The sequence below is a fragment of the Equus caballus genome, chromosome 28, assembly GCF_041296265.1.
Source record: "Equus caballus isolate H_3958 breed thoroughbred chromosome 28, TB-T2T, whole genome shotgun sequence".
In the NCBI taxonomy this organism is placed as follows: Eukaryota; Metazoa; Chordata; class Mammalia; order Perissodactyla; family Equidae; genus Equus; species Equus caballus.
The window spans coordinates 47,611,981-47,639,201 of record NC_091711.1 but is presented as its reverse complement, the minus strand read 5'-3'; the positions used below and the strand labels follow the sequence as shown (position 1 = coordinate 47,639,201).

Below are 27,221 nucleotides of genomic sequence, written 5' to 3'. Positions count from 1 at the left end.
TAATTATCTGGGGCTGGTGGATGGAAGAGGGGGCAGGAAACAGCAGCCTGGGATGATTCTCAGGGTCTGCCCCCGGAAGGCTGGGACTCTGGAGGGAGAGCACCATTTTCAGGGACTATGATGAGCTACTTATTTGGGCAGGTTCGGTGGGGAGCTGTCCAGGGGGCAGTCATCCCCCAGGAGCTCCGCCAAGCAGGGTTCCAGGCTGGCTGGGGTTCCCTCTGGGCTCCCACATCCCTAGTTTCACCCATCCACACCCATCACCCTGTGTTGATGGTCCCACTTCACTCCTGATCGCAAGTCCAGTTCCCCATGAGACTGTGAGCTCCTAGAGGGCAGGCTGGGGTCTCAGTCACTGCTGTCCCCCAGCCTTGTGCTGGGTACCAGGCAAGAGCTGAGTGAGAACTGGGTAAGGTGGGGGGTCTGGCAGCTTGAAGGAGCCCAGCCTGTGCTTTGCATCCCCTTTCGGCTCATCCTGGCATCCCTAACACCTCTTTTCTATCTAGAGGCTCCCTCTGCAGCCTTCAGCCTCCTGCTTCACCCCCACTGGGCTCTGAAGTGCTGGCTCCCCCAGACCTGCCTTTCCCACCTGAGCCTCTGGCCATGGGATCCCTTCTGAGTTCCCTTGTCTTTTGCTCAGGATCCTGCTTAACTGAAGAGAGATGGTACCACACACCCAGGTGCAAATCCCAGCTGCAGGTATCAGTCAAGAACCTTTGAGTTACAACTCAAAGCTTCAAGCTGGCTAGAGAAAGAGAACTTATTGGCTCAGGGAACAGGGAGGTGCAGGAGTGGCCCCCTCTTCAGGCCTGGGTACAGAGAGGGGCTCGAAAGAGGGTGCTGGGTTGAGTTGTCTCCCAGATGCCTGTCCGAGGTCCTGCTCACTCCCAGGCAGGATGCCTTTCTGGGGTCCTGCAACCTGGGAGCTCCAGGCTTCCCTCCACCTGCCAGGCCTCCTGAAGACAGCAGCCAGTTTGGTGCAGTCTGTGCTCCACCCACAGTCCCAAGACCCAGGCTTGCTCGACTCACCCCCACAGGGCGACTGCAGCAGCAAGAAGCCCAGAGGGCCCTAGACTCAAGGGCTCTTGGCCCAAGTGTCGGATCCCATAGCCCTGTGGGTGTCCGCTGGAGGTGAGGGTCCCCAACACTCACTCTTGATGCCCCTCTACCTGTATCGTGTCAGCACACAGTAGGTGCACAGTAAGCAGCACCAGTTACTAATCACTTGTCGCTGCCACGCTAAAGGATGCCTTCATCCATCTCTTCTCTGGGCCTCCTCCTCTCGTCCAACGTCAGCCTGTCCATTGTAGATTAACCCTCTTCCTTCCCCTGGTAGGATTCAGCTTCATTTGTTTATGCATTCACTCATGGGTTCATTCACCAACATGCACTGACAGGTGCTCAGTGCAGGCCATGTGCTGGGTGATGCTAGGACAGGTGCTGACCCTGACCTGAGGAGGTTACAGCTCCGGAGAAAGGTGCAATAGCGAGGGCAGGTGCCGAAGGCTGCAGGGCACAGAGGAGGCACCCTCAGCCTGCAGGGCAGCAGCAGAGGGCTTCCCTGAGGAAGGACCAGGGTTCCTGCTTCCCTGGCCAAGTTGTGTCTTGCTTAGAAGCAGGAGAAGGGTGTGACCAGGCTCTGTCAGGGCAACCGGCAGGAAGGGACAGCTCGAGATGGAGGGCAGGCTCCCCCTTGGGAAGTGTCACCAGCTTCTGAGTGGAGATGGCATCTCCCTCAAAATCCTATTGTAAGTATCCGTTTTCTTGACACTCTGCCCTACCCCCACCTCAAGTTCAAGGAGAAGCCTGTCTCACCAGGACCCAGCCCAGGCCTGGCACATGGGAGATGCTCAAAGGTGCCTGCCCAGCAACAATTAGTCAAAGGAACCAATCAACTAATTTATTTTAATCCCAGGAATCTGCTTAATCGATTTGGAGGCCTCTGCTGCCTCCCAGGAGACCTGCCCCCTCCCTGCCTCGGTGAGTCCCTCCTTCATGTCAGGATGCACTGGAGGAGCCTGAGAAACATCTGTGAGTCGGGATCGCCCATCAGGCAGCACGACCAAGCCGGCGCATTCTACCGACATCTGCAGCTCGCTCATAAGGGATGTCGGGGCCAAGCTGATGCCAGGGGAGCAGGAGGCCAAGGTGTCATTTATAGGACTGGCTCAGATCTTGTTAAAATCACACATCATAGGCTTCGGTTTTGGCCACAGCAGGGTAACCCCTGAGCTCCATGCTCTCACCCAGAAGGTGTACTGGCTCAACGCACGTGCATTTGTATGATTAAAGTCATTGTTGACAGGGAACCAGGCACCCGAGGCCCCTTTATGATTTGCAGTGTAGAATAAAGGATCAACGAGCCCAAATTTGTGCCACCAAAGCCTCCAGGAAGCTCAAAGTCTTCTCTCCAGGGACCGCAGAAGGGCCACTTCTTGTCCTTGTGCCTGCAAGAGCCGTTGGGGGCAAGAGCCGGGGGCCAAGGTCCCAGGCAGCAAGGTGGGGTCCCCTCCCCCAGGAAAGACAGGGGCCTGAGGTGAATCTCAGCGGGGCCTCCACTGGCTGTGACCCTGGGCAAGTCCCTATCCGCTGTGGGTACCCTCACCCAAAAGACGGGACAACAGAAGCTGTCTAGAATATGATGAGGAAGACAAAATGAGAGGCTTTATGCCGGGGCAGCCTGGGGGCTATGTGGAAGACTCCTCCCCAGCTGCGCCCGTCCCCACCCCACCCCCACCTCCAACCCTTGAACCACCAGGAGATAGGTGTAAGCGTGCCCTGGGAAAACAGAATTTGCAGGGCACTGGCAACCAGCAGCACCCACCTTGGTTCTGACTGCTTAGAACTGCACCTCGGCCCCTAATAAGGATTAGAAGAAGATTCTGAATCATGTTTAAGATTGATTTTTCCCCCTTCCTGTAACGCTGCTGGTTACAGGGCTTTCTGCTTAAAGCCAGATTCCCCATAAGAGGCCTAGCAAACAGGCTCTAGCTGTTTCTAACCCTACGGAACCAGTGGACAGCTGCTCTGCCCGCTGGGGAGGTGCCAGACCTGGCTCAATGCAGGAGGTGGACGGCAGATGCCTTGCGCATGAGCCGCGCGGTGAGGGGCGAGTTGGGCTTCAAGGCGTCTCGCTCCATCAGAAGGCTCCTGCGGAAACAGAGACAGGGTCTGTGATGGAACCTCCTAGAAGGATGTGGGGGCTCGATGGTCCCTCAGCCCCAAGGCAGGACACAGGGGCTGGGGCTGAGGTGGGCAGAGAGCAACACGCTCCCCTCCCCAGGTTGCTGGAGAGAAGGCACGGCATGATGGCAGAGGGGATCATGGCAGAGGGGACAGGATGGACAAGAGGCCAGAGGCAGGAGGCCTGGCCTTGGGCGGGAACAGGAGAGAAGGTGGTGCGCTGGGCCGGGGCGAGGGGGGCGGGGGGGCGGGGGCGCGGAGGCGTGAGTACGAGAAAGTGTGGACTTCAGAGCCCAGCGTTCTCTGAGCAGTAGTGTAACCAGGACATCAGTGTTTGCAGAACATTTTGACAACGTCCCTGTGATGCCTCAAGTGAGAAGAATTTCAGGGTGAGCACATCCCTGTAGCCTCGTCTGCCTCAGGAACTTGGGGCCCATCCTCCAGCCATAGTGAGTGCTGGGATTAGAGGGTAGAGCACATCTATGGGGGACCAGGGGAAGTCCCGCCTGAGATTGTTCGAGAAAGCGAGCGGCGGAAGAGACGGTGTAAGAAAAGCCCAAGTTTAAACAAAGCAAGTTTCATTTAAGGCCAAGACCCCAAACACCTGGCAACAGTGATTCTGTGGGGTAAGGGGCTGGCACTTGAGGTGCAGACACCATGGCAGGGGCCCTGACAGCAGCAGGCTCCCCCTCCACAGTTGGTGTCTGCTCCAGGCTGCCTGGGCGGCCTGTTCCCACCCCCACAACCACTCCCAAGCACAGACCCCCTGCTGCTCAGCACCCCACCCCCAGCATAGACCCCATCCCCCCCACCCCACGCTTGCCCCAGCTCCCCTGCTCAAGCTGTCAGCCCTCGTCTCGGTCCGATCGGCCCCACCTCCCCTGACCCCAGCTGCCACCAGAGGTGCCAACTCTCACCCGCACCACGGCCTGGAGCTCTCCAAGGGGCTCAACCACTAAAGAAACGTGTGTGGCTTTTCATATGGCCATGGAAGGCTGAACAGCGAGAGGCCTATGTCTAAGATGCTTTCGAGTTTTAACCCATTCCAGTGTGTCCATCTGGACTTGGCTGTGACACAGTGTCCACACCAGTTTCATCAGCGCCGTCAACACCCGCACTGCTCACTTTGGAAACACTGTCGGGGCAGCTGGGTCTCGCCCACCGCAGGCTGCCTGTGCCTGCACTTAGACCTGGGGCTTTCCACACAATCCAAAAGCCCAGCAGAGGCCACCCCAGATGGGCAGTGACAGCTTCACCGCGTCTCACAACACCCATTCTGCCCACTGGGCTCCCCTTGGCTCCTCTCTTCCTCCTCTCCCCTTGGTGTTCCAGTGGGAGGCAGGGGACCCACACAAGGAGGGGGGTCACATCTCCCCCCAGGAGCACACGGGCTGGTGCAGGAGCCAGCCAAGAACTCAGCAGCCCCATGTGGGGCGACTGAGTGGGATGTGGGACTACCAAGGCTGCTGGCAATGGCTGGGCTTGGCAGAGTTTTCTTCTTGGGGTGCCCCCATCCCGACATCCCCAATCCTCCAGCCACACCCCTCCAGCCCCTCGTCCTAACCAGACCACCCGCAGCCTGGTGGGATCTGCTAGGTTTCAGGCCTGCCTTCAACTGTCACTTCCATGGGGCACCCTCCGTCTCTGACTCCCTGCCGGCTCAGTGCCCCATCACAGCCTCTCAGAGCAATACGCCCTGCCCTCATGGCAGTTTATGTATGTGTGATTAAGTGCTTAGTGTCAGTTCCCACAGGAGAGGTGAGCTCCACGAAGCCAGGGCCTGGGTCTGCCTGCCCACCACCCGTCCCGGGACCCAGCAGTCAGAGAGGACAACGTGAGCTGAGGCCTGAAGGATCAGTAGGCGTCAGCCAGGTGAAAAAGGAGAAAGGGTGTCCCAGGCAGAGGGCGCAGCACATGCAAAGGCCTAGGGACCTGAAAGAGCAGAATGCGTTTGGGTAACTGTAGCTCAGCATGGCTAGAATAAGGAGTGGGCTGGGGAGGGCAGGAAGGTGGGCCTGGGGGTGGGGGAGCAGGTCCCCTTTGGCCAAGTTGAGCACACTAACAAGGGAGAGCCAAGCCCCTGTAGCCTTGGGTCTTCACAGCCTCAAAGGCGGGAACCACCTCAGGCCAAGGGCAATGAGAGCCTCAAGGCACCCGGGAGGCCCACGAGGAGTCCCCGTGTGAGAGAGCAGCTATGCTCGGAAACCTTCCCCAGGCTAGCTTTGGCACATGAGCAAGGAACTCACCGGGCCACGTTCTTGTGGACGCCAGAGGTGCACTTCAAGGCCGCATGAATCAGTAACTGGTTGAAGATGTCTCTCTGGAAGGTCAGTCAGGCAAGTTAGGCTCCTGTAACGTGGGAGGAGGGCCGGGACGCCCATCTCCACCTCAACCCCACCTTCAACCCACTGCAGGCCAGCCTTCTCTCAAGGACCAATTCCTGGGGGGTGTGAAAGATGAGGATACTCCCACACCATGGGCAACAACCCCGTGGAGAGACTGGGCTGCTGGGGTGTGGGCTCCTGGACCTGGGCTCATGCTCCAGCTGCTGGCAGGGCTTGAGGCCGGGGCTCACCTGGGCATTGCTGCCTCCAATCTGGACAATCCGGTAGCGGATGGGCAGGAGCAGTTCCACAACCCGGTCAGGATTCCCGTTCTGGGCCTCCACCAGGGCCTGGCACAGGGGCAGCCCCACATCGCGGGCCAGGAGGTGCTGACAGTTCTCCCCCGGGGACCTGCCAGCCCAAGAAGGTGCCCTCAGCAGGCTGCCCCCATCACAGCACATCTGTTTCCCCGCCTGACCCAGGCTCCTGAGGGAAGGGGCTGTCTCTTCCTCAGCCCGGTACCCTGGGCACTGTGCCCGACACACAGGAGTTGCCTTGATCAGGTGAGTTGGCAGAGAAGCAGCAGCAGGGGAGGGGAGAGAACAGGGCTCTCAGCTCAGTCGAACTGGGCTGAACTCCTGTTCACTGGTGACGTGGCCTTGGACAGGGCCCCCAACTTCTGGCCTTAGTTTGCTCCTCTGTAAAGTGGGAAGAACTGTGCCGACCGGAGGTGGCACTGACACCAGGAACACATGGCACTCCCACCCTGGCACGCCCTCGGCACCCCATTGCCCTCTCAGCAGAGTGGAGGCAACCCCACCCTGGCAGCAGGGCCTTCCAGGGCCGTGGCCCCTCTGCATACTCAATGACATCCTGCAGGGTGGTCAGCAGCTCCTGCGTGGTCTGGGGGTCCTGAGCGCCCAGGGACGCCATCAGGAAGTGCGCATCGTTGAACAGGAGGATGTGGTCGCGGCTGTGCTTCTTGGTCACAGGCAGGACGTCTTGCCACCGCTCACCCACAGACACCCCTGAGGACATGGGGACAAAACCCATGGGCCTGGCGTGAGGCTCAGGGGCGCGTCCTGCACACGGGCCTCCTGCACCCACACACCTGCAGAGGGCCTTATGACCGTGCTCCAGGTGAGGAGTCCAGGCTGCGAGCAGGGCTGCCAGATGGCATCTGGCCTCGAGCTGAGGACTTTGGGCCTAGTTTATATTAACTCCATGTAATCATAAAAGCAACAGATGCAGAGGGTAGAAAGAAAATTTAAAAAACTATCGAAGTGGGGGCTGGCCCGTGGCTGAGTGGTTAAGTTCCCATGCTCTGCTTTGGCGGCCCAGGGTTTCACCGGTTCGGATCCTCGGCGCGGACATGGCACCGCTCATCAGGCCATGCTGGGGCAGTGTCCCACATGCCACAACTAGAAGGACCCACAACCCAAACAAATATCCAACTATGTACCAGGGGCACTTTGAGGAGAAAAAGGAAAAATAAAAAAAAAATCTAAAAAACTATCGAGGAGTATTAAGCAAAGTCTCTGGCCCCTTTGACGAATCCCAAAACCACTTTTAAAATTCTGTCCGTGGGGGCCGGCCCCATGGCCGAGTGGTTAAGTTCGTGCACTCTGCTGTGACGGCCCAGGGTTTTGCCGGTTCAAATCCTGGGCGCGGACATGGCACTGCTCATCAGGCCATGCTGAGGCGGCGTCCCACATGCCACAACTAGAAGGACCCACAACTAAAAACATACAGCTATGTACCGGGGGGCTTTGGGGAGAAAAAGGAAAAATAAAATGTTAAAAAAAAAAAAATCCTGTCCGTGGTAATCACTGGTACAATACCTGATACATGACAAGTGCTCAATAAAATCTGCCTGATTAATAAGTAAACCCTTCTACCTTTGTGTCTGGATTTCTCAACTCTAGACCGTCCCTGCTTCTGCTCTGCTCTCCAATACCACCTCCCACCTCCTGTCCCTCCCGATTCCTGGAAGTTACCAGATTGTTTCTACTGCTCCTTGTGGGCACCTCCCTAAGGAGAGATGTCGCCCTTGACCTCTATCTCTCAGCCTTCACATTGGACACGGCTCTTGAGTCCCCACTCTGCACAGTGAGGGAACGAGCAGCTTTGTCTTCCCTCTCCCTGGCCCCTGGAACCCCTGCCACCCTTCCCAAGCCTCCCTCGCACACACACCCTGGGGCGGCCCAGCCTTGAGGCCTCGACTTCTCAGACTTCTAGGCAGTGTTCCAGCTCTGCCTCCACAGGCAAAGGGTTAACAGGGTCTCAGGGTCAACAGGACTCAACCCTCCCACCGGCTCCTCCCCTCTCCACTGACTTCTGGACGGTTTTGGCTGGACACGACACAGGCTTCCCGCCAGCCCAGGTTTCAGTTTCCCTGCCTCATGGCCTGAACATCAGTAAGCTGGCTAGAAAGTGAGTAGCCTCTCGCTGATCTCCCGGCCTCTGGCCCCAGCCTCCCTGGCTCAGCAGCCCCCACTGCTCAGAGGACTCTTTCTCTGCGGCAGATCCGGAACCTGTCCGTCTCTGCCCCAGAAGGCTCCCCGCACACCCAGATAAACGCCAGACTCCTCACCCTGCCCTTCCCGCACGGGTGTTCCCCACCCCCCCCACCCCTCAGCCTCCTTCGCTCCATCTAACCACAGTGACCCTCCGGTCACTTGTCCCCATAACAGGCTGCTGGCTTCTGTGTCCTGGGGGTTTCAAACAGGCTGCTCTCTGCATGTAACATCCTTTCCCATCTCTGCAAGACCCTACCCATCTTTCCACGGTTCCCATTCACCCTCCTCAGGAAGCTTCCTAGAAGTAGCTTACCCTGCCCAGGCCGCTTCCCTACATTGTCCTGCGCTTGGCTGGAAACCCTCCGTAGCCCCCAGAGCTGTGGCCAGCCCTGGCCGGGCTCCCTGGAGAGCATGGGGTGACAGTATTGAGAAACCTCTTGCTCTGAAGTGCCAGGGAGTTGAGAAACTCTCACCTGCTTTGTTCTAGGAAAGGAGGTGGCACCCAGAGACAGGTGGCCAGGTGCCACCTGTACCCCACAGGCCTGGTGGGCAGGCCATGGGAATGACAGTTGCCACCCTGGGCACAGAGTCTGAAGCCTGCACACCAAGGAGCCGTGGGAACTGGAAGAAAGGGCAGTGGTGGCCTGGGCCCACTGGCCTCATGCTGGCTGGAAGGCAGCTGCAGAGCTGGTACCCAAGGCGTGGCCAGGCATGCCGTTGCAAGGCCTGCAGCAGTGACATGGAGTGGCTCACTAACGAGCTCGTGCCTAGCCCTGCGCATTCCCCACATTCTGTGGGAGGAGAGAGGAACCAAAGTGGAGTGCAGAGATTGGCTACCTTCCATCTGCAGCCGGTAGAGCATGGAGCAATTGTCCACTGCATCCAGCATCGTACCGTTGGCCCGCAGGCTGGGGAGGATCTGGAAGACAAGGGCAGGTGGGGGATGAGGGGACCACAGGGATGGCCAGAGTCTGCCTGCCAGGACAGTGTGTGGGGCCTGCACAGAGCCAGCCTCAACAAACAGGAGCCACCACGACTGTCCCCTCCACTTCAGCTATCAGGACCGTTCCCCTCGCCGAGGGCTCAGACTGCTCCAGGTGCCAGAGGGACAGAGGGCAGACCTGAAGGAGGAGCCCACCACACTGCATACTGGGGGGAGCACATGCCAGGCCCTGGCATCTGTCACCTCCCACCCCCAGCCCCGGCCCATGCTGGTGGGAGAATCGACTCGGCCATTCGTGGTTCTAGATTCAGCTGGTCTATATGACATGGCACATAGTTCTCATCACCATTTGTTACCACAAACCGCCGACAATTTGCAGGGCGACTTAAAGGAAATTTTATCGGCTCTTTTCCTCTGCTCTTTAGATTTCCAAATCACGAGCACTTTCCTGATTCTAGGCTTCTAGGATTACACCTGCACTGGGGCGCCTAGGAGCTGCGAGGTAGGCTTTTGTCGTTCTCTTAAAAGCAAACCTGGGGGCCAGCCCGGTGGCACAGTGGTTCAGTTTGCACATTCTGCTTTGGCGGCCTGGGGTTCGCCAGTTCAGATCCCGGGTGGAGACATGGCACTGCTTGGCAAGCCATGCTGTGGTAGGCATCCCACATATAAAGTGGAGGAAGATGGGCACGGATGTTAGCTCAGGGCCAGTCTTCCTCAGCAAAAAGAGGAGAATTGGCAGCAGATGTTAGCTCAGGGCCAATCTTCCTCAAGAAAAAAGAAGCAAACATGGGGCTGGGGGGAGGGGGAGTGAGGAGTTAATGTTTAATGGGCAGAGTTTCAGCTCGGGAAAATGAGAAAGTTCCAGAGGTGGATGGTGGCGATGGATGCACAACAGTGTGAATATACTTAATGCCACCGTGTACACTCAAAAATGGTTAAAATATGTATATTTTTCTACTTTAAAAAAAATTCCTGAGGCCAGCCCCATGGCCGAGTGGTTAAGTTCGCGTGCTCTGCTTTGGTGGCCCAGGGTTTTGCCGGTTCAGATCCTGGGCATGGACATGGCACTGCTCATCAAGCCATGCTGAGGTGGTGTCCCACATGCCACAACTAGAAGGACCCACAACTAACAATATACAACTATGTGCCGGGGGGCTTTGGGGAGAAAAAAGCAGAAAAAAAAAATTCCCACGGGCAGAGAAATTATTTTAAGTAATCTAAAATGATTAGAGAAAGTCCTAGATTTCAGAAATGACCAACTTAGAAGTGTAATTCTACCAATCCCAACAGGGTGGAGAGTCAATGGGATGTCTTCATCCCATTCCGGATTGCAACACCACTTCTGGCAAAAATTAACCCCACGAGGTCTTACACAAGAAGCGTGTTCTTGCTCCAGATGTTGTTTCTGGCTGGGATAGTGCTGATGGGCTCAAAGATTGGTTAGAGACTAAAAGCCAAATTGCTGCAATCAACCAAACGGGGTGCAAACAAGGACTTACATGGTTATCGTAAATGGTCAAGGCGGCCTCATATTCGCCCTGGAAAAAGATCAAGTTCCCACGGTTAACATGTGGAGAAAGTGAAATGTAATACTGAGACATGAACTGAAAATGGCCACGCCAGAGCCCCCCAGTAGGCTGCAGAGGGGGATGGGCCATGTGGCAGTGTGGGTCCTGGGACAGGAGAAGTGGAACCTGCTTCTGCTCTGGGCTCCCCACTCCCCCGGGTAGGAGACAGCAGCCTCTGCTGCTGAGGGAGCAGTTTCTGTTCCACTCTTATTTCTCCGATGAAGTGCTTGAAAACTGCTGTGAGCTTTCTCATGTATTTCTTCTTCTAGTCTTCTCTCTCTCTCTCTATTTTCCTTACTGTACATTCAGCTGTGGTCACTGCTTTCTTCTAGACACTGTGTCACTGCATTCTACATGTCATTATGGGGTCCTCGTCTCCCAAGCATTTCTCTTTGGACATTTAGGGAACTTCTAGATTTTCTCTCTGATACATAGCACTACAAGAAGCACCCTTATAAATGGGACCCAGTGGCAGAATCACTGGGGCCAAGGGTGTCCCCCACACCTTCGCTCCCACTGGGGCAAAGCACTGGGAGGGTCTCGTGGCTCATCCAGATACAGTCTGTGGGGCGGGGGGTCAGCAGTTCACTTCGGCAGCAGACAGACACTCGGTCTAAATCACCTCTACACACTGCACCCAACATACATGATCCCCAAGTGCAGACGGTGAAAAAGATGCCTCCAGTGCTTTAAGGCCTGAAAAGCTACTTGAAAACATTAATGCTCTACTGCATCAGGATGCCCTTTAACGGTGCAAACACAGGACAGGGCTCCACAGGATGTCAGGTACAGCAGAAGGGAGAAAAATACTTTTCTCTGGACATCTTTGCAGGAGAAGACAGCCAGTCATCTTACCTTTTCAATCAGATATAAAGCCCAGTGCCAATAATTATGACAAGCAAGCATATCAGAGTCCTGGGGAAAGAACGAGAGAATTAGAGAAAAATCTGGCAGATGGTGGGGGGAAAAAACAACAGCTGTTGTGTTGTGCCGATGCAGAGCTCCACGTCATTGAGGGACTGGCTCCAAGGCCGGTCTGTGGCACGAGTTTCCATGCCACATGATCACCTTCTGCTCTGAGGGACGGTGGGTGGCAGGCCTGAACTACTGAGGAAACTGAGGTTGGGGCAGGCAGCCACTTGTCAGCCCCAGAGCTAGACAGCAGGAGAACCAGGGCCGACACAGAGGAGGGTGCTCAGCTCCTGAGCCTCATCCTCCTCATATGTGGAGTGGGGAGAAGGAGTAACCAATCTGCTCCACAGCCACAGAGGCCCACTGTGTCCAAACAACAGGGGGCCTCCGATGAAGCGGGAGGGGCAGCAAGCCCAGGGCCGAACTCCTCGCAGGCATGGGCAGAGCCACAGAGTAAGGGGAGGGGGCTGACATCTGGACGGTTCCTGCTGTGACACTTTAGGCCAGCTCTCAACAAGAGGCGATTCTGAAGGAAGACCTGCTCTTGCTCCTAGCTGGCCCGGACAGAATAGTCCAAGCTTAGGAGACCAGACTCATGATCCCTGACAGGCGGCAGCTCCTGGAACCTGAGACAAGCCGCGCCAGCTGAGAGAGGAGGAAACCCCAAAGCTGCCACCTCACAGAGGCCTGATGACCTTCCCCGAACGCTGCTCAGACCGCATGGCTCTGGCCCCCTACAACAGTCGATGGCTCCTTCCTGCTCGAGGGCCAAGTGCACATTGTCCCTGGCACTTGAGGCCTGCCAACTTTGCTCCCTGATTTCTTGCTGACTTGAGCACAGAGAATGTATTCAGCAAACCCTGAGCAAGTGGCCTGGTCCCCCAGCTGTGTCCCTGTCCTGGGAGGGCCCCTCTTCCTTGGCCCACCCACCATGAGCACTAGCCCTTCCTTCTGTGAGGCTACTGCAGACGGTTCCTCCTCTGCCTGGACACCACCTCCTGTCTCCTGGAAGGAGGAACTGACAACCTTCCTCCATGGCTCATGTCCACCTTGCACCTGTGCTTAAGGATGCCAAACTGCCCAGCTCCCCTCTCCCTCACAGGCCACCGTAGGACTTGGTGTCTTTGCTCAAGCTGGTCCTCAGCTGAGATACCCTCCATCTCCCTGTCCTTTACCTGACAAACTCCTAGTAATCCTTTAATACTCAGCTCAGAGGTTGCCTCCTCCAGGAGGCCTTCCCTGACCACCGCCCCTTCATGCCCAATTGGGTTACATGCCTCCTCCGGGTTTCCACGTTCTGGAGAATGCCCCTGGATGGTGTGGCTCATGCACTGCCGGGGGGCTGCTCACTCCACTTAACCAGGCCCTTCAAGGACAGAGAACTCTGAGCTGGACTCTCGGGGGGGTCCGAGGGCAGGGCACAGCCTGGGGCAGTGAGTGGAGCCCTTGACTGAGCTCTGTGCCGGCAGCCAAATGCCTGGGGCAGGAGGAGGAGGAGGAAAGGGAACCCCAGGCCATGCCATCCACCCCAGGGCTGTCCAGGCAGGCCAGAGGCTGCTGGAGCCACAGCAGGGACAGACGCAGACATCAGAGAACAAGAGGCCGCTGGGAGATGACCCCAGCCAGCCTCGGCTGCTTCATTTTATGCTCGTAGGGCCAACACCGATGAGGACTTGTATGGGGCCAAGGGCAGTCGTCACGAAAGCAGGTGTACAGACAGGAAACTGACGCTCAGAACGATCACGTTCTTGTTCCAGGGAGAGCCAGGCCTCAAGCACTCAGTCCCCGTAAACTCACAGGGTCTGGGGAGGGATGTGAATGGAATGTTCCTTTTACAACCAAATGCCTCAGGCCAAGACCAATTCTAGGATGACCTGCAAAATGTTGGCAGGTGTTGGGGAGCCTTGTGGCTCCTATGGGACGCTGTGGCTTGATAGAAATGACTCCAAGCAGAACATGAGTTTCCCCAGAACTAAGCTGCACCCTAAAACTCCTGTCCATAAACCCTCAGCTTCACTTGAGGGGACAGAACTTTCCAGAGATGGATCAACAGGAATCATACCTTCCAGTGGGCTTCTGAGTGCTGCATGAACTCCAGTCCGTCCTTGATCTCTGCTTTCATCTCGTGAATATGGGCAACGGTGTGCACCGACCACGCGTCCCCCGGGTTAATAGATAAAGCCTACACGGGGAGGGGGTGGAAGGCAATCGGGATCATTTGGATCAGCCTGCCTGGGCCGGGCCACACGGAGTCTCCGAGTTATGCAGGGGGACAAGGCTCTGCCTCAAAACAACAACTACCCCAAAGATGAGCCCTGTTTCCTGCATCCCAGCTCGCGACACCAATGAGAGGATGCTTCCAATGAGGGTATCACTGCCCATTTCACAGGTGAGGAAACTGGGGCTCAGGGAGGCTAAGTGACTTGCCAAGGGCCACACAGCTGGACAGTAGCAGGGGCTCACCCCCGTGGCCCCACCCCCATGGCCCCACAGCCTCCTGCATACAGCTGAGTCACCTGCAACGTGCCACCCAGCCTCTCTGGGCCCGTCCCCTCTCCGCCTCATGAGAAGTAATATGCCCTCCTCTCGGGGTTGCCGTGGAGATGAAGTGGACACCATGTACGCAAACATGGCACAGACGGTCAAGTGGTCCAGGGGCTCTTGGCTCCCCTTCCCACCAACACACACGCTACGACCACACCTGGGCTCTGAAACGGCTTGTTCTGACATTATCACTATTAACAGCCACTCCTGTGACCAGTGAGCTTGACAATGACCAGCAAGGCAGGCAGGCCTCATGTGATTCTCGCCCCACAGGGCATTGTTCTTCCATTTGTGTGTTCAGCTCCTGTTTACTGAGTGCCTACTAAGTGCCAGGCAGGAGCAGTAGGCTGAGGCAGTGGTCCTGTGGGCAATCCACATGAGCCCAGGTCCCCCACCCCAGGTCACGGTTTCCCCCGCCCCACTGCCTCACTCCCCCCGGCCTTTCACAAGCAGAGAGTCGGGAAGGCCCACACACCTCTGCCCCTGGCCTGGTGCCTGCTGCCAGGTCTGTGCTGACAGGCGGGCCCCAGCAAGCCTGCTGCCCTGCTCCCACCCACTGCTTGCACAGGCCCTGCCGGGTCCACATGGGGACTGTAAGAAAGAGCAGGTCTGTAGGGACAATGGGCACCCCGGGGTGGAGCCCTCAGGACCAGGACACTTTGGGCGACCACAGGGTCACAGCTAAGCAGGTTGGGGTGCCGGGCCCCCGTGAAAGGACCCACCAAGCGAGCTGCTGTCACGCATGGCAGAGGCTCAGGGCAGAGGAGTGGCTCTCACCCCTCTGCCAAGATTAAGGCTCCACCCTCTCTGAGGAATTCTTGACTACCTTCCTCTCCTGCTTAGGGCCTTCCCACGGTCCCCTGGGACAGAGTCCAAACTTCCTCCCAGGTCTACAAGGCCCAGCACGATCGGGCCCTGCTGCCCCCACAGCCTCTGCTCTCAGTGCCCGTGCTGCCCACCTACGCTCTCAGCCTTGGCCCCCCAAGCACTCCGAGACCCATGCTCTGAGCTCCGCGGCCATGATGCTGCCTCTGTGCTTCTCTTGCTAACCACCCTTTGCCCTTCCTGCTCCTTGTCGGCTCAGCTTCTAGACACGTGGCACACTTGTCACCACCGTGAGGCCTCTCCAGACTCCAGCAGAGCCTGAGGCAGCCCATCCTCGCCCTCCTAGAAGCCTGGAGGGTCACTGTCACAGCCTGGCCTTGCCCAGTGATTGCCTGCAGTGTGTTGATGTTGGTGTCAGAGTGTGGGCACTTACAGGAGAGGGGAGAGCAGGAGAAAGAGGCGTGAGGGGAGCAGCGAGGGGGCTCCATCCCACCACCCGCTCTGGCAGGATGTGAGCCTACACCTTTTGGCCGTCCTCTGGCTCCTTGAACCACCCTGCCAGCATCTTAGATGGATGCTACCTAATGAGAGGGCCCAGCTGCCATGGTCTCCAGGCCACCTTCCTGTGCTGACCCCCTAGATGGTGGCACCTGGTCACCCAGGCCATGGAGCCAAGAGCACCATGAAGTCACCCCAGGCCCTGACTCAGCCTAAAGCACAGAACCATCACCCTGCACTCAAGTCTGGGCTCCATTTCTGTAAACGGAGCAGTCTTCAGAGACCCCCAAGGCTCCGTGGGCCCCTGGAGGGTGCTGCCTATCTCCTGAGGAAGGAGTGCTGGGGGCCAACCAGGCAAGTGTGGGGGCATGAGCCTGGCTGGGGTGCTAGGAAGCTGGGTCTGGTTCAGGCAGCTTAAAGGACAGTGGTCCGGTCAGGCGTCCGGGGCGAGCATCCGGCTCTGCCTTCTCTGAGCTGCGTGGCCTTGGGCAGGCTCTGGCCTTGGCCTCTCTGAGCCTCGGCCCCTCGTCTGGGCAACGAGGGGATTAATGCCTTGTGGCAAAGGGGCTGAACAGACAAGAGCGGGTGTATAAACAGTGCTAGTACTGAGCCAGGCACAGGAGTAGCTATCGCCCCCGTGTGTGTGATGGCCCCTCCCTAGGCCTCAGTTTCTGCTCCTGTGAGAAGAGGAACTGGGGAGAAGGACTTGGAGAGCCAGAGACGCTGTGGTGGCCAGTGACAGAGGATGCCTTGAGCCCCTGCCCAACTTGCCGCTTGGCCCTGGGCTGGCGCGTGAGGGGCATCCCGCGTGCGCTGCACCAGCCAGCCCACCACATCAAGCTTGGAGGGAGGGGCTTGGACAGCGGGAAGCGCTTAGCAAACCCCATGCTGCTCTGCACCCTTCACCACTGTTCCCTCTGATGGGGATGGGGTGGGGGCCAGCAGGACCCCAACCCCCAGGTCAGGGCCCTCTGGGAAGCAGCCTTCGTTTGGCATCATTGCTAAGCTCTCTGAAGTTTGGTGACACTCAGAAATGCGAGGGTCAAGGCAGGAGAACCAATGTTTACATACGCTCCCTGCCCACAAAGTTCAGATTCTGGCGGCACAAAGCGCGGGCTCTGGAGACAGACAGAGCTGGGGAGCCCAGAGCCGCCATGCCGCGGGACCCTGAGGGAGCAAGGCGAGCGTGACCTCCCTGAGCCTCGTTCATCTTCCGCCCTGTGGGGGTGGTTTGCTGAGTAATAATGTGGCTCAGAGGATGGAGTGGGGTACAGGTGACAGGCGGCAGCTGCTCTCTGCTAACATGAGCCGTCCCCAGTATCTCCAAGGAAACAAGGCCCAGAGTGGGGGCCTTGCCGGGGTCACCAGTGAGTGGTGGCCCTCATGTGCTCCGTCCCACCTGACACCACTCCCTGAGGGTCAGCACCTTGGGAAGGGCCACTTACCTCTTTGGCAAGCTTTTCCGCCTGATCATAGAAGTTGGTTTCCATCAATCCAAAAGAATAGATGCCTTTTACGTAGCTAAAAACAGAAAAAAAAAAATCTCTAAAAAAAGTGGACTAGGACTGATCAACCCTCAACCTGACCCATATGGGTCGAATTGTGTCTCCCATAATGATAGGTTTGAACACTGGCCCTAATTTGGAATTAGGGTCTTTGAAGACGTAATCAAGTTAAAGGAGGTCATACTGGATGTAGGGTGGGCCCTAAATCCAATGACTGGGGTCTTTATAAGAAAAAAGTGAGGGAGATTTGGACACAGAAACACAGACACACACACAAAGGACATACGGCCACGTTAGGACGGAGGCAGGGACCAGAGTGATGCAGCTGCAAGCCAAGGAATGCCAGGATTGCTGGCAACAGCCAGAAGCTAAGGAGAGGCAAGAAGGCCCTTCCCCTGGAGTGTGCAGAGGAGCGCAGCCCTGCTGATGCCTTGACTTCTGACTTGTGGCCTCCAGAACTGGGAGAGAACACATTTCTGTTGTTTTAAGCCAGCCAATTTATGGCACTTTGTTCCAGCAGCCCCAGGACACTGATACACTGCCCAGCCAGGCGCTGGCCCTGAGCCAGGCACCATACCGAGCGCTGTTGCCCAGAGATTCAATGCCTCTTGCTGCTGAGGAGTGGTGTGACTTTCCTCATCTGCACAACCGTCCAAGCCCCGAACCGCAAACCCCATCTCCATAGCAGGCCCCCTCCGTGATCCGCATCCACCTCCTAAGACATCAACGCAGGTCTCCACTGACGAGCCCAAGGGCCCTCGCCCTCCTGTCTGCCTCGTGATGCCCACCTGGAGGCACGGCCCAGGACACCTCCCCGGAAGCCCTGGTGACCACGGGCTGTCAGTGGCTTCTGCTCCGCCAGGCAGCACTCACTGGGTAGCCCCTCCCCAGACCCCAGCTCCTTGAAGCCGGGACACTGTCTGTCCGACCAGCCCCAGCCCAGGACATGCTTGAAAGCACTTCACTGAATAAATGCATACTCCCACTTCTGATCTGTAACCCTTGGACCTGAGTGCCCAGGGCGGTCACCCGTGAAAGAGGCATTCTTTCCTGTTGTTTTGTGGCATTGCACAGAAAGAAGCAAGATAGAGCGATGCAGTTTCCATCTGAGGTTCAGACGCTATCTTTACTACCACGCACAGAGACAAAGCCTAGCTTTTACTATTCATGGACTTATTCCTAGAAGCAATGTTCTAGAACACTAGCTTCCAGGAGCCGGCCTGGTAGCACAGCGGTTAAGTGCGCACATTCCGCTTCAGCAGCCAGGGGTTCGCTGGTTCGGATCCCGGGTGCGGACGTGGCACTGCTTGGCAAGCCATGTTGTGGTAGGCGTCCCACATATAAAGTGGAGGAAGATGGGCATGGATGTTAGCTCAGGGCCAGTCTTCCTCAGCAAAAAGAGGAGGATTGGCAGCAGTTAGCTCAGGGCTAATCTTCCTCAAAAAAAAAAAAAAAAAAGAACACTAGCTTCCAGACTTTTCTTTTCTTGTAAATCAGTTATTGAGTTCTTATTGGGGTCACTTAATCCTCAATGTTTAAACAGGTGTTGAATGCTTATGATATATCAGGTACAATCAGGGTCTTATGATGGTTGATGTGTCAGTTTGGCTGGGCCACAGTGCCCAGCTGTTAGGTGTTGATGGGATTAACATTTAAATCAGCAGACTTTGAAGAAAGCAGATTATCCTCCATAATGTGGGTGGGCCTCATCCAATCAGTTGAAGGCTTAAGAGAAAGCCCCAGAGGAGGAAGGAATTCTGCCTCCAGATTGGGACATAGAAATCCTGCCTCACTTTGCAGACTGCCTGCCTATCTTTTGGATTTTGGACTTGCTTGTCCCCACAATCCAAGAGCCAACTCCTTAAAATCAATCTCTTTCTCTCTCTCTCTATGTAAATAATGTACATATAGATATACACACCCCATCGCCTCTGTTTCTCTGGAGAACCCTGACTCATAAACTCTGCAATCTATTAATCCATTTGACCTTCACAACAACCCTATGATCGAGATGCAGTGGAGGTGATCACGTGCAGTAGTCACTAGGGCTGTTCACAGAATCCGGGCCTCCTTCTCCTCCCAAGCACACAGCAGGACTGCACATCCTGGCTTCCTGTGGGGGGTGACTGGCTGGTTCTGAACAATGACTTGGGAGCAGCAGGGTACCCCTTTCACCCTGAGCACTTAATTGCCATTGCGAGTCCCTCAGGAGAGCTCTCTTCCCTGGACTGGTATGTCCAGAGAGCAGCTGCTTCATCAGCTGGGATCCTGGAGGGAGACAGTGACAGGGACACAGACCCCCCGGCCCTCCTAGGATGAACACGTAGTATGGGTGAGAGAGAATTCTTTAGAGAATAAGATCTAGTGGACATTTGTTACTGCAGCAGAAACTATCCTGCCTGACTGATGCAGCGTGGTACAGCCTCATTCACGGGATGGGATGAAGACTGGTGAAGACAATGAAGCCTTTTCATTTTAAAGCACTAGGAAAATCGCAACAGTAGTCTCACTATTTTTAAGCCAGGGCCAGGAGAGTTGCCATGTTTTTAGGGCAGAGAAGAGAGACTAAGAAACAGAAACGATGTGATTTCCAAATGGCACATACCTGCTAAGGGGGATGTTGGGTGTCCAGAATGGGTAAACTCGAGCCACAGAATCTCGCATCTGCTCCTGGTGGCCCAGGTAAAAATAGGTATCGTGGGAAAACTTCAGGGCCAACATGTCTGTTGGGTGGTCCCGGAGAATCTGTTCCCACAGCTCAGAGGCTTTCGGAAAGTTCCTGGAAGTGAAGAGAGGTTTCTCAGGAACACTGAACACACAGTTCACACGCATGGGGAGTGCAAAAGGCATTGTTTCCTGCCAGTGTCACAGTCTGCACTGAATTGGTTAAAATATATATATATAAGTTTCTATGTTAGGTTGTGGCTCAGGAAATTAAAAACCCGGGGCGGGGGGGCGGGGGGGGTGGGGATTTTATTGTCTAATTCAGGCAAAAAAAAAACCTGGTTTAACAAGTTGCCAAGACAATTTCACCCAAGACTATAAACCAGCTGGAGGAAGTCTCCCAGGTGGAATTCTAGCCCTGTGCTGGCGTCAGACCTAACTCACCAGGAAGACGTGGGCACAACTTTGTCACTGCTTCAGAACCCCTATGGGATCAGCTCAGGTCACCTAGCTCTGCGGGGCACCTCCCTGGGCTGAGCAGACACAGGGACTTCCCGGGGACGGGCTCCAGGATCAGAATGTCCACACACAGGGGGACAGCCGTGGGAACTGCAAGGTAGGGGACAATCTAAAAGGCCATGAGAAGATGCTCACAAGGGTGTATCAGGGTAAGAAGCCTAAGGGTGAGGTTGTCTTCTCTCTTCTGTCCTCTTAGGTGAGGAAGATTAGCCCTGAGCTAACATCTGTTGCCAATCTTCCTCTTTTTCTTTTTTTCCCCTCCCCAAAGCCCCAGTACATAGTTGTATATCCCAGTTGTAAGTCATTCTAGTTCTTTTATGTGGGACACCACCACAGCGTGGCTTGACGAGGAGTGTGTAGGTCCTCACCCCGGATCCGAACAGGTGAACCCCAGGCCACCAAGGCTGAGCACGCAAACTTAACCACTTGGCCATGGGGCTGGCCCCTTCTTCTACCTTTTATATATTTCTGTAACGTGGTTTATTATTTTTGTAATGAAAATAATAACTAACTAACTTAATGAAACAAAATAAGTTGTTTTGAACACTATACTGGGAATCTTAGTGAACTACTTCCTCATTCGGCAGTCAGTGGAGGACAGAGCAGCAGGCAGGATTCGTCAGGGGGGCACTGGAGGCAAGGTAAGAATCACCCCAAAGGCCCCTTCCCCTGGGCATTGAGGCAACCTGGGCATCTCCTGGCATGGCTTTGGAGTCCCAGCCCCTGGCCCAGGGAGGCCCCTTACCCCTTGGCAAAGGTCTCTACTGCAGATACGTGCAGCTGCTCCCTCTGTGTCAGAGGCTGTGTTTTGGCAATCTCCACCATGGTCTTCACAGCCAGGTCCAGCTCTTTGTCCAGCCTCACGGAGCTTCCGGTGCCAACCAGCAAGAGGCCATTAGAGATGGCATGGCCCATGGCTGGTGAAAGGTTGGAAAACAGATGGTGATTCAGAGGGCCGGGCCCAGCCCAGCCCAGCCCAGCCCAGCCCAACCCTGTGTATGAAGCACCCCACTTCTCAGGAGGAACAAGCCAGGAGGCAGGTAGGCTGTGCACTGTGTCCCCGTGTGCAGTCGGGAACTCAGCCTGGGCCCTCACCAGGCACGTGGAGGAGCAGCAGCCCTAAGAGCCTCCCGCACCCCCACAAATGCTTTTCTAACAAGGGCATTCTGGTGAGTGCCAATGTCTGGAGCATCTTCTCCCTTCATCGGGTGAACTGTTAGGGGCTGCCTGTGGGTCCTCGTGCGCGCCCCCCGCCCGGCTTCCCTCATCAGCTGATATTGTTACTACAACCAGTACAGGCCTCCAGGGGCCACTCAGTCGATGGGTCTGAGAGGCTGGTCCCTGGAGCACAGAAGCCATGATCCTATCTTGGGGGCTCTCATGTGCTGAGAGCTTGGTGGGTGTTGTGGGCTGGTGTTAGGCGAGGGGCCTGTGGCCCTTGTAGCAGCCTTGCTGGCAGGCATGCAGGCCTCCAGGTCCTACCTACACTTCCAGCCCCGCTCTGACAGAGAAAGGGCATCCACTGGTGTTTTGAATTCAGCTGCTGGCCCAGGCCTGGAACCACCTATGTGGCCCCTGCTTCTTCTAGTTTGTTCAGAGAGCCTGAGCCTACCCCTGGCTACCAGCTCCCCCATAGGCTGGAATCAGCTTCTTTCTTCCCCATTCTGTGGCCCCTGTCCTCAGCAGGACCTGGCCACAGTGGGACGGGATGTGCAGGAGGCAGCGGGGCGGTTCCTGCTGCTCTGCCCTCCCCTCCTTAGTGCTTCTCCCAGGCCTAGAACCTCACTCCACACTGGGGTCACCCTCCTGGGGTTCCAGAATGCACTCGGATGACCTCCCCATGCCTCTTGTGAACACGGCTTGCCTATGACACCAGCCTCTGTCACTGGGTCGGCCCTCCCTGCCCCAGGGCCCTGGGTGAGGTCTCACCAGCGCCCCGAAGGGCTGCAGTAGCCACCTCTTGTGTCCACGGCGAGTCTGAGCTCTGGATTCAGACAGCCTTATCTGATCCCAGCCCCACAACTACTAGCTGAGTGCCTTTGGGTACCTTTCTTACTTTTTCTGAACCTCAGTTTCCTCAACTGAGAAATGGGGTCAGGGTCTTCCTTGCAGAACTGGTATAACATTAGGGGAAAAGTTTGAAAGATGCCCTCTCTAGAACCTGACATCTCTATGAGAGCAGCTGTTATTCTAAGCCCACCGGTGGCTGTCATCTTCCTTTCCTCCCTCTGTGCAAATGCCAGCCTGGCTGCTGTTACCAGGCCTGCCCCCACCCCCCCAAGCCAGCTGAGTCCCACAGTCAGGGAACCAGAGAGGGGCTGGACCAGGGAAATGAGCTCCTCATCCCAAGGAAAACAGCACTCACCGAAGGTCGGATCTGCTGCTTTGAGCTTTGACAGGCAGCCCTCAATGCCACCAAGACTCTTGTCATTGGTCCATTTTACATACTGAAATAAAAAAGGTAAAACCAAGCTGTCCCCGTGGAGTCCTTAGTTCATGTTAATGAAGGCATGTATCTAAATGTAGAATTTTTTGCTTTCTAGATCAGTATCTCCTGGACTCTGACTCAAAGAAACCATAACTGGCTGATCTCAGACAACGAGACTGAACAGGCCTAACTTAGTGCACACCTTCTAGCGGGGAGGCTGCCACTTTCAAAAAAGAAACATCTCAAGGGAGATTCTTCCTGACACATGACCTGCCCACAACATCAGCTTCTTCAGCCCTGAGAGGGGGCCTTGACGTCGGGTACCACGATGGAATCTTCCTCCTTCTTGTTCATTCTTTCCAAGAAGAACCCAAGGAAACATTCATTATAGAAAGTTAAGAAGGGACGTGGAGGCCAAAAGATAAAACTTACCTTTAAACTCATATCATTACCACTTTCGACAATTTGGTGTATTTGTTTCTAGTCTTTTTTTTAAAAAAATGCCTATTTTTTAAAACCCTAAAACCACAATAATGCATTAGATTTTAGAACGTGCCCTGGCAGATGTCCAACCTACATCTACACAGAATTAGCACATGTATTTTAACAAGACACGGGGAGCTGGCGTAGACCCAAAGAACCCATGCTCTAACACAGGATAGCCCAGAGACATGGGTACACGGGATGCACAGGCGGCGGGTGGGGGTGGGGCTGTTGCCACTGCATTGAGAACCTGCTGCATAACAAATCCATGCTCTACAGAGGCCCAAAGGTGCAGGAAGAGCATAAACAGAGCCCAAAGCACACAGTGGAGTCCCTTGGCAAGCTAATGGCATCTGGCCAGTTGTTTCTGATATGGTCCTTATGTTTCTAGAAGCTTCCTTGGTCCTTATATTGTGTGGATGGAGTCAGTAGGCAGCAGTGTCACCGGTCACGATAAAGACCAGCTGTAGGTTTCCACCTGTGTACGCAGACCCGGGCACATCCTGCTCCTCCTCTAACTCACTGCATGAGTCAGCTCAGTGCTCTGGGCCTCAGTTTCCCCACTTGTCGAACAAAGTAGTTGGACCTTACCTCTGAGACTGCTCTAAAACTATAGGCTCCTTCATCGGTGTTAGAAATGACTAGTGATATGGTAGAAGGTCTTGGAACAGTCATCGGTGAGAGCAGTATATTCACACATCAGCCCAGGACAGGGTCCCAGGCCCTACATGGAGGAGCCCCACATCAAACTCTCAGCAGGCCAGAGCGGGGCATCTGTGGAGGGCTTAGCACCCTCACAGACCATCCGCAGTGGCCAGCCTGCTGCCATCAGCCTGCCCCACGGGGAGTGCTCAGCTGTGCCATGGGCTGGCAGAGATGTTTCCAACACATTCCTGTGTCCTGTGGCTCAGACCACAGAGATCCCATTGCAGTCTATTGCTAAAGTCACTGTGCAATTTAAAAAGCATCTGCTACTTTCCAAGCCATTGGCTGTGGGGCTTTGGCGTGGCCTGAACCATTGGTCCTGCACCAGGATGCTTCAAAGTATTATGAAAAACGTTTGGGTCCCCATGAAGCCCTACCATGCCATTTATCAGGAGATTTGGGTAAGAATGGGGTTGGTGGGCTTAACGGTTTATAAAATCAGGAGTGCTGATAAAGATGGAAAGCTTGGAAAGCTTCAAATCCTGCGCCTGCTCAGTCATTATTAGCCAGCTTTACTTGGAGAGGTCATCAGATGACACAACAATCTGGATGTACAAAATTAAAAATTAAGCAAGCGATGTTAGATGGGAGTGCAGAGCATCACACACGCTTGTGTAAGTATTGTTTACCTCGTGGTATGAATAAATGTAGCTATAAGATGCACCAAAAGGCCGGCCTGGTGGCGCAGCAGTTAAGTTTGCACGGTCCGCTTCTCAGCGGCCTGGGGTTCACCGGTTCGGATCCGGGGTGCAGACATGGCACCGCTTGGCACACCATGCTGTGGTAGGTGTCCCACATATAAAGTAGAGGAAGATGGGCACGGATGTTAGCTTAGGGCCAGGCTTCCTCAACAAAAAGAGGAGGATTGGCAGTAGTTAGCTCAGGGCTAATCTTCCACACACACAAAAAAAAAAAAAAAAAAAATGCACCAAAAAATTTAAAAATGAAAAACATTAATTAAAAGCATTCACCAATTTAAAAAGCCTCAGCATGGACCTTTATAGGAGGGCCATGGCTCCTCTCAATGGGCATACCTGGGTCAGGACGGCATCGAACAGCCTGCAGGCCTCGTTGCTCGAGGTTGATAGCGAGAGCCCGGCATCATTCCACGCCTACACACGGCCAGAGAGGAATATCAGGGCCTTATTTCATGCAGCCCTCAGAACAGAAACACACCCCAACTCCAACCCCCAAACATGCACCGAAGATCCCGGACTGCCTAGCATCGTGCAGGTATGGGTTTCTGTAAGGCCCAACCTTGTGGGGCAGGCATGGACTCCTGGATTTCATAGAGGGTGCAGATCAGAGAGGGGAGCCCTGGGTAGGACAGATCTGGATGCAAATCCCAGTGGCCTCTAAATAGCTGTGTGCCCTCAGGCAAGACCTGCCCTCAGACCTTTGGCTGGGCCCTCTTTAAAATGGGGTTGGGAGATGTATGGGGTGACTGTGAAGTGTCCAGCCGGGGTGCAGACACTCAGTAAATGGGAGTCCCTGATCAGGCTGAGGGCACGTCTGGGAGGGCAGAACAGGGGTCTAGCGCAAGGGTGGGGAGGGTGGTCTTTCCACCTGGCTGCCACTATCTGCCAACCCTCGAAACAATTCCTGTCATTTCTCCACTTTATCAGACAATTGAGACCTTCAGGTCTGTCAGTGGAAACGTGGAGATTGTCAGAGCTGTGCACTGGAGAGTGCCCTGAGTCCCGCCAGAGGCACACAGTCCCATGACTCCTCTGGACGGGGAAACGCCCTCTCACCAGCACAGCGGGTCGCCCCTCGGGTTGAGTACTGCGTGGCTGCGGGCAAGTCCCCGCGCCCCTCCGAATTCCACTTTCCTTATCTGCAAAATGGACCCAGTGTCCCTGCCCTGGCGGATCCCGAAGGAGACACTAACGCCCGGCGTCCCTGCTGTGCCATGCCGTGTGGTTAAGGCCTTCTAGGAGGTCCCGGGATCTCGAGGGCACCCCCGACCCTCGCCCCTGGTTTCCCTGGGTTGGGGCCCCGCAGGAAGGTGCTCTGGTCCCTGGCGTACGCCCAGGACACACGCCCCCCGCCTCTCGGGGGCCGGCCCCCGCCTGACCCCGGGTCGCGCGCAGGTAGTACCCTGCCCCGCCCGGCGCCGAGCCACCCCCGGGGTTGCGGGGCCGGGGTCGCCTCCGGTACCTGGCAGTCGCGCAGAGACGCCGCAGTGGCCATGGCGCGCGGTCGGTGTCCGGGCGCTAGCTCCGCGTGCCGCCGCGGCCTTCCGGGGTTGGAGCAGCGCTGGGCCGGGCGCGGCGGGGCGGGGCGGCGGCCGGGCTCTCCAGCTCGCTCACTGGTCGGCTTCGGACACGCCCACCCCGCCCGGCAAAGTCGCGCTGGCGGCGCCCAGGCCAAGCGTCAGGCGCCAGTCCGCCCTGGAGGAGCGGGGAGGGGCGAGGTGCGATTTGAGGGCGTCCACGGGCTCCCCTCCTCCGGGGCTGAGGGCACCTGGGCGTGCTCGAGGGGGGCGCGCTTCGGTGTGAGCCCCCGTGTACGCGCCTGCCTGTCCCATCAGACCGGGAGCCGGGGCGGCAGAGCCCGAGGGCGGGCCTGGGGATGCGCTCACCGCCCTCCAGCCCGGTCTTGCCTTCAATTCCCCCATCTGCTAGGGCGCTCCTCCCTGCCGGGGACCCTCTTGGGGAGGCGACTGCAGTCATCAGAGTCCCTTGCGAGGCAGGGGAGCCCTGGGACAGCGGTCACTTTCAAGGTCTTTGTAGTCCAGCTCAGAAGCTGTGCGCTCGCACATTAAAGAGGTCATTTTTGGCGGACATTCCATGCGACTGGCCCTACTGTGTTAGCCCACCGGTGCCCTGGGCCCCACCCCCTCTCCCTCTCACGGACTCGTAGCGGGCATGTTACCGCCCTTTCCTGCAGTGTCAGCTACTTCACCTGCTGTCAGCCACAGACTTCCAGCCTCGACTGCTCTCTGCCAGTCTAACCCCTCCTGCCACCTACCCGAGAGTGCCGGGGTCAAGCGAGTAGTTCAAGTGCGGTCCTTCCTTATTAAAATGTTGATATTGTGTTCATCACGGGGTTTTGCATTAATTTTGATTTTCAAAAATTTTCTATTAAAATATTATTTGTCTTATTGATGCGGGGTCGGTGAGCCGAAGAGTCAAAAGAAAGATTTCTTGGACTCTCAAAGTCTGGCAGTAGTGCTCTTTTATTTAGAGAATAGTATGGAATAGCATGGGGTCAGGACACACGGGCAGGAGGAGATGCTGCTGCTGCCGCTGCTGCTGCATGGGTTGAGAGTAGGGCTAAATTTAAGGCATAGGTATGTGAGTTATCTCTTTACAAGACAAAGGAAAGAATCTGTAAAAAAAAGTTGTTAAAATGTTATCAGTGCAGGTGGGGTCTGGTTGGGTGGTCCTGTAACTTTTAGATAAGAATCAAACCAGATTAAGTAAATGGCAGAAGCCACCACCTTAAATACTATCTTCAGCTAAAGACAAAGGAGGATGTTGGTGGTGGGGGGTGTCAGCTACATGAGGTTACCAGACAAGCACAATAAACAAGACTTAAGTCTTTGCCGTCCCCATTAAGAGTTTCTACAAATAAGGTTATCCCCCCTTCCTCCTGG

General features: G+C 55.9%; 1 protein-coding gene across 4 annotated transcripts; it reads right to left on the bottom strand.

Moving 5' to 3' along the window:
* Positions 1–1,885: 1,885 nt before the first annotated feature.
* Positions 1,886–26,112, bottom strand: TTC38 (tetratricopeptide repeat domain 38). 4 transcript variants are annotated; one of them, XM_023631711.2, is made up of 16 exons: positions 25,781–25,935; positions 24,655–24,732; positions 22,370–22,451; positions 20,750–20,921; positions 19,427–19,600; positions 16,762–16,837; positions 13,512–13,631; positions 11,393–11,452; positions 10,469–10,507; positions 8,864–8,945; positions 6,370–6,535; positions 5,759–5,918; positions 5,430–5,503; positions 3,052–3,150; positions 2,825–2,859; positions 1,886–2,447 (listed from the first exon to the last, which is right to left on the bottom strand). In XM_023631711.2, exons 1-14 carry the CDS (start codon positions 25,811–25,813, stop codon positions 3,057–3,059), a joined length of 1,410 nt encoding a protein of 469 aa, XP_023487479.1. In that variant the 5' UTR covers positions 25,814–25,935; the 3' UTR covers positions 1,886–2,447; positions 2,825–2,859; positions 3,052–3,056. The 4 variants fall into 4 exon arrangements, with proteins under 4 accessions (XP_023487479.1, XP_023487478.1, XP_023487477.1 ...); XM_023631710.2 differs by lacking the exon at positions 2,825–2,859 and having other exon boundaries at positions 25,781–25,943; XM_023631709.2 differs by having other exon boundaries at positions 1,886–2,859; positions 25,781–25,925.
* Positions 26,113–27,221: the final 1,109 nt, after the last annotated feature.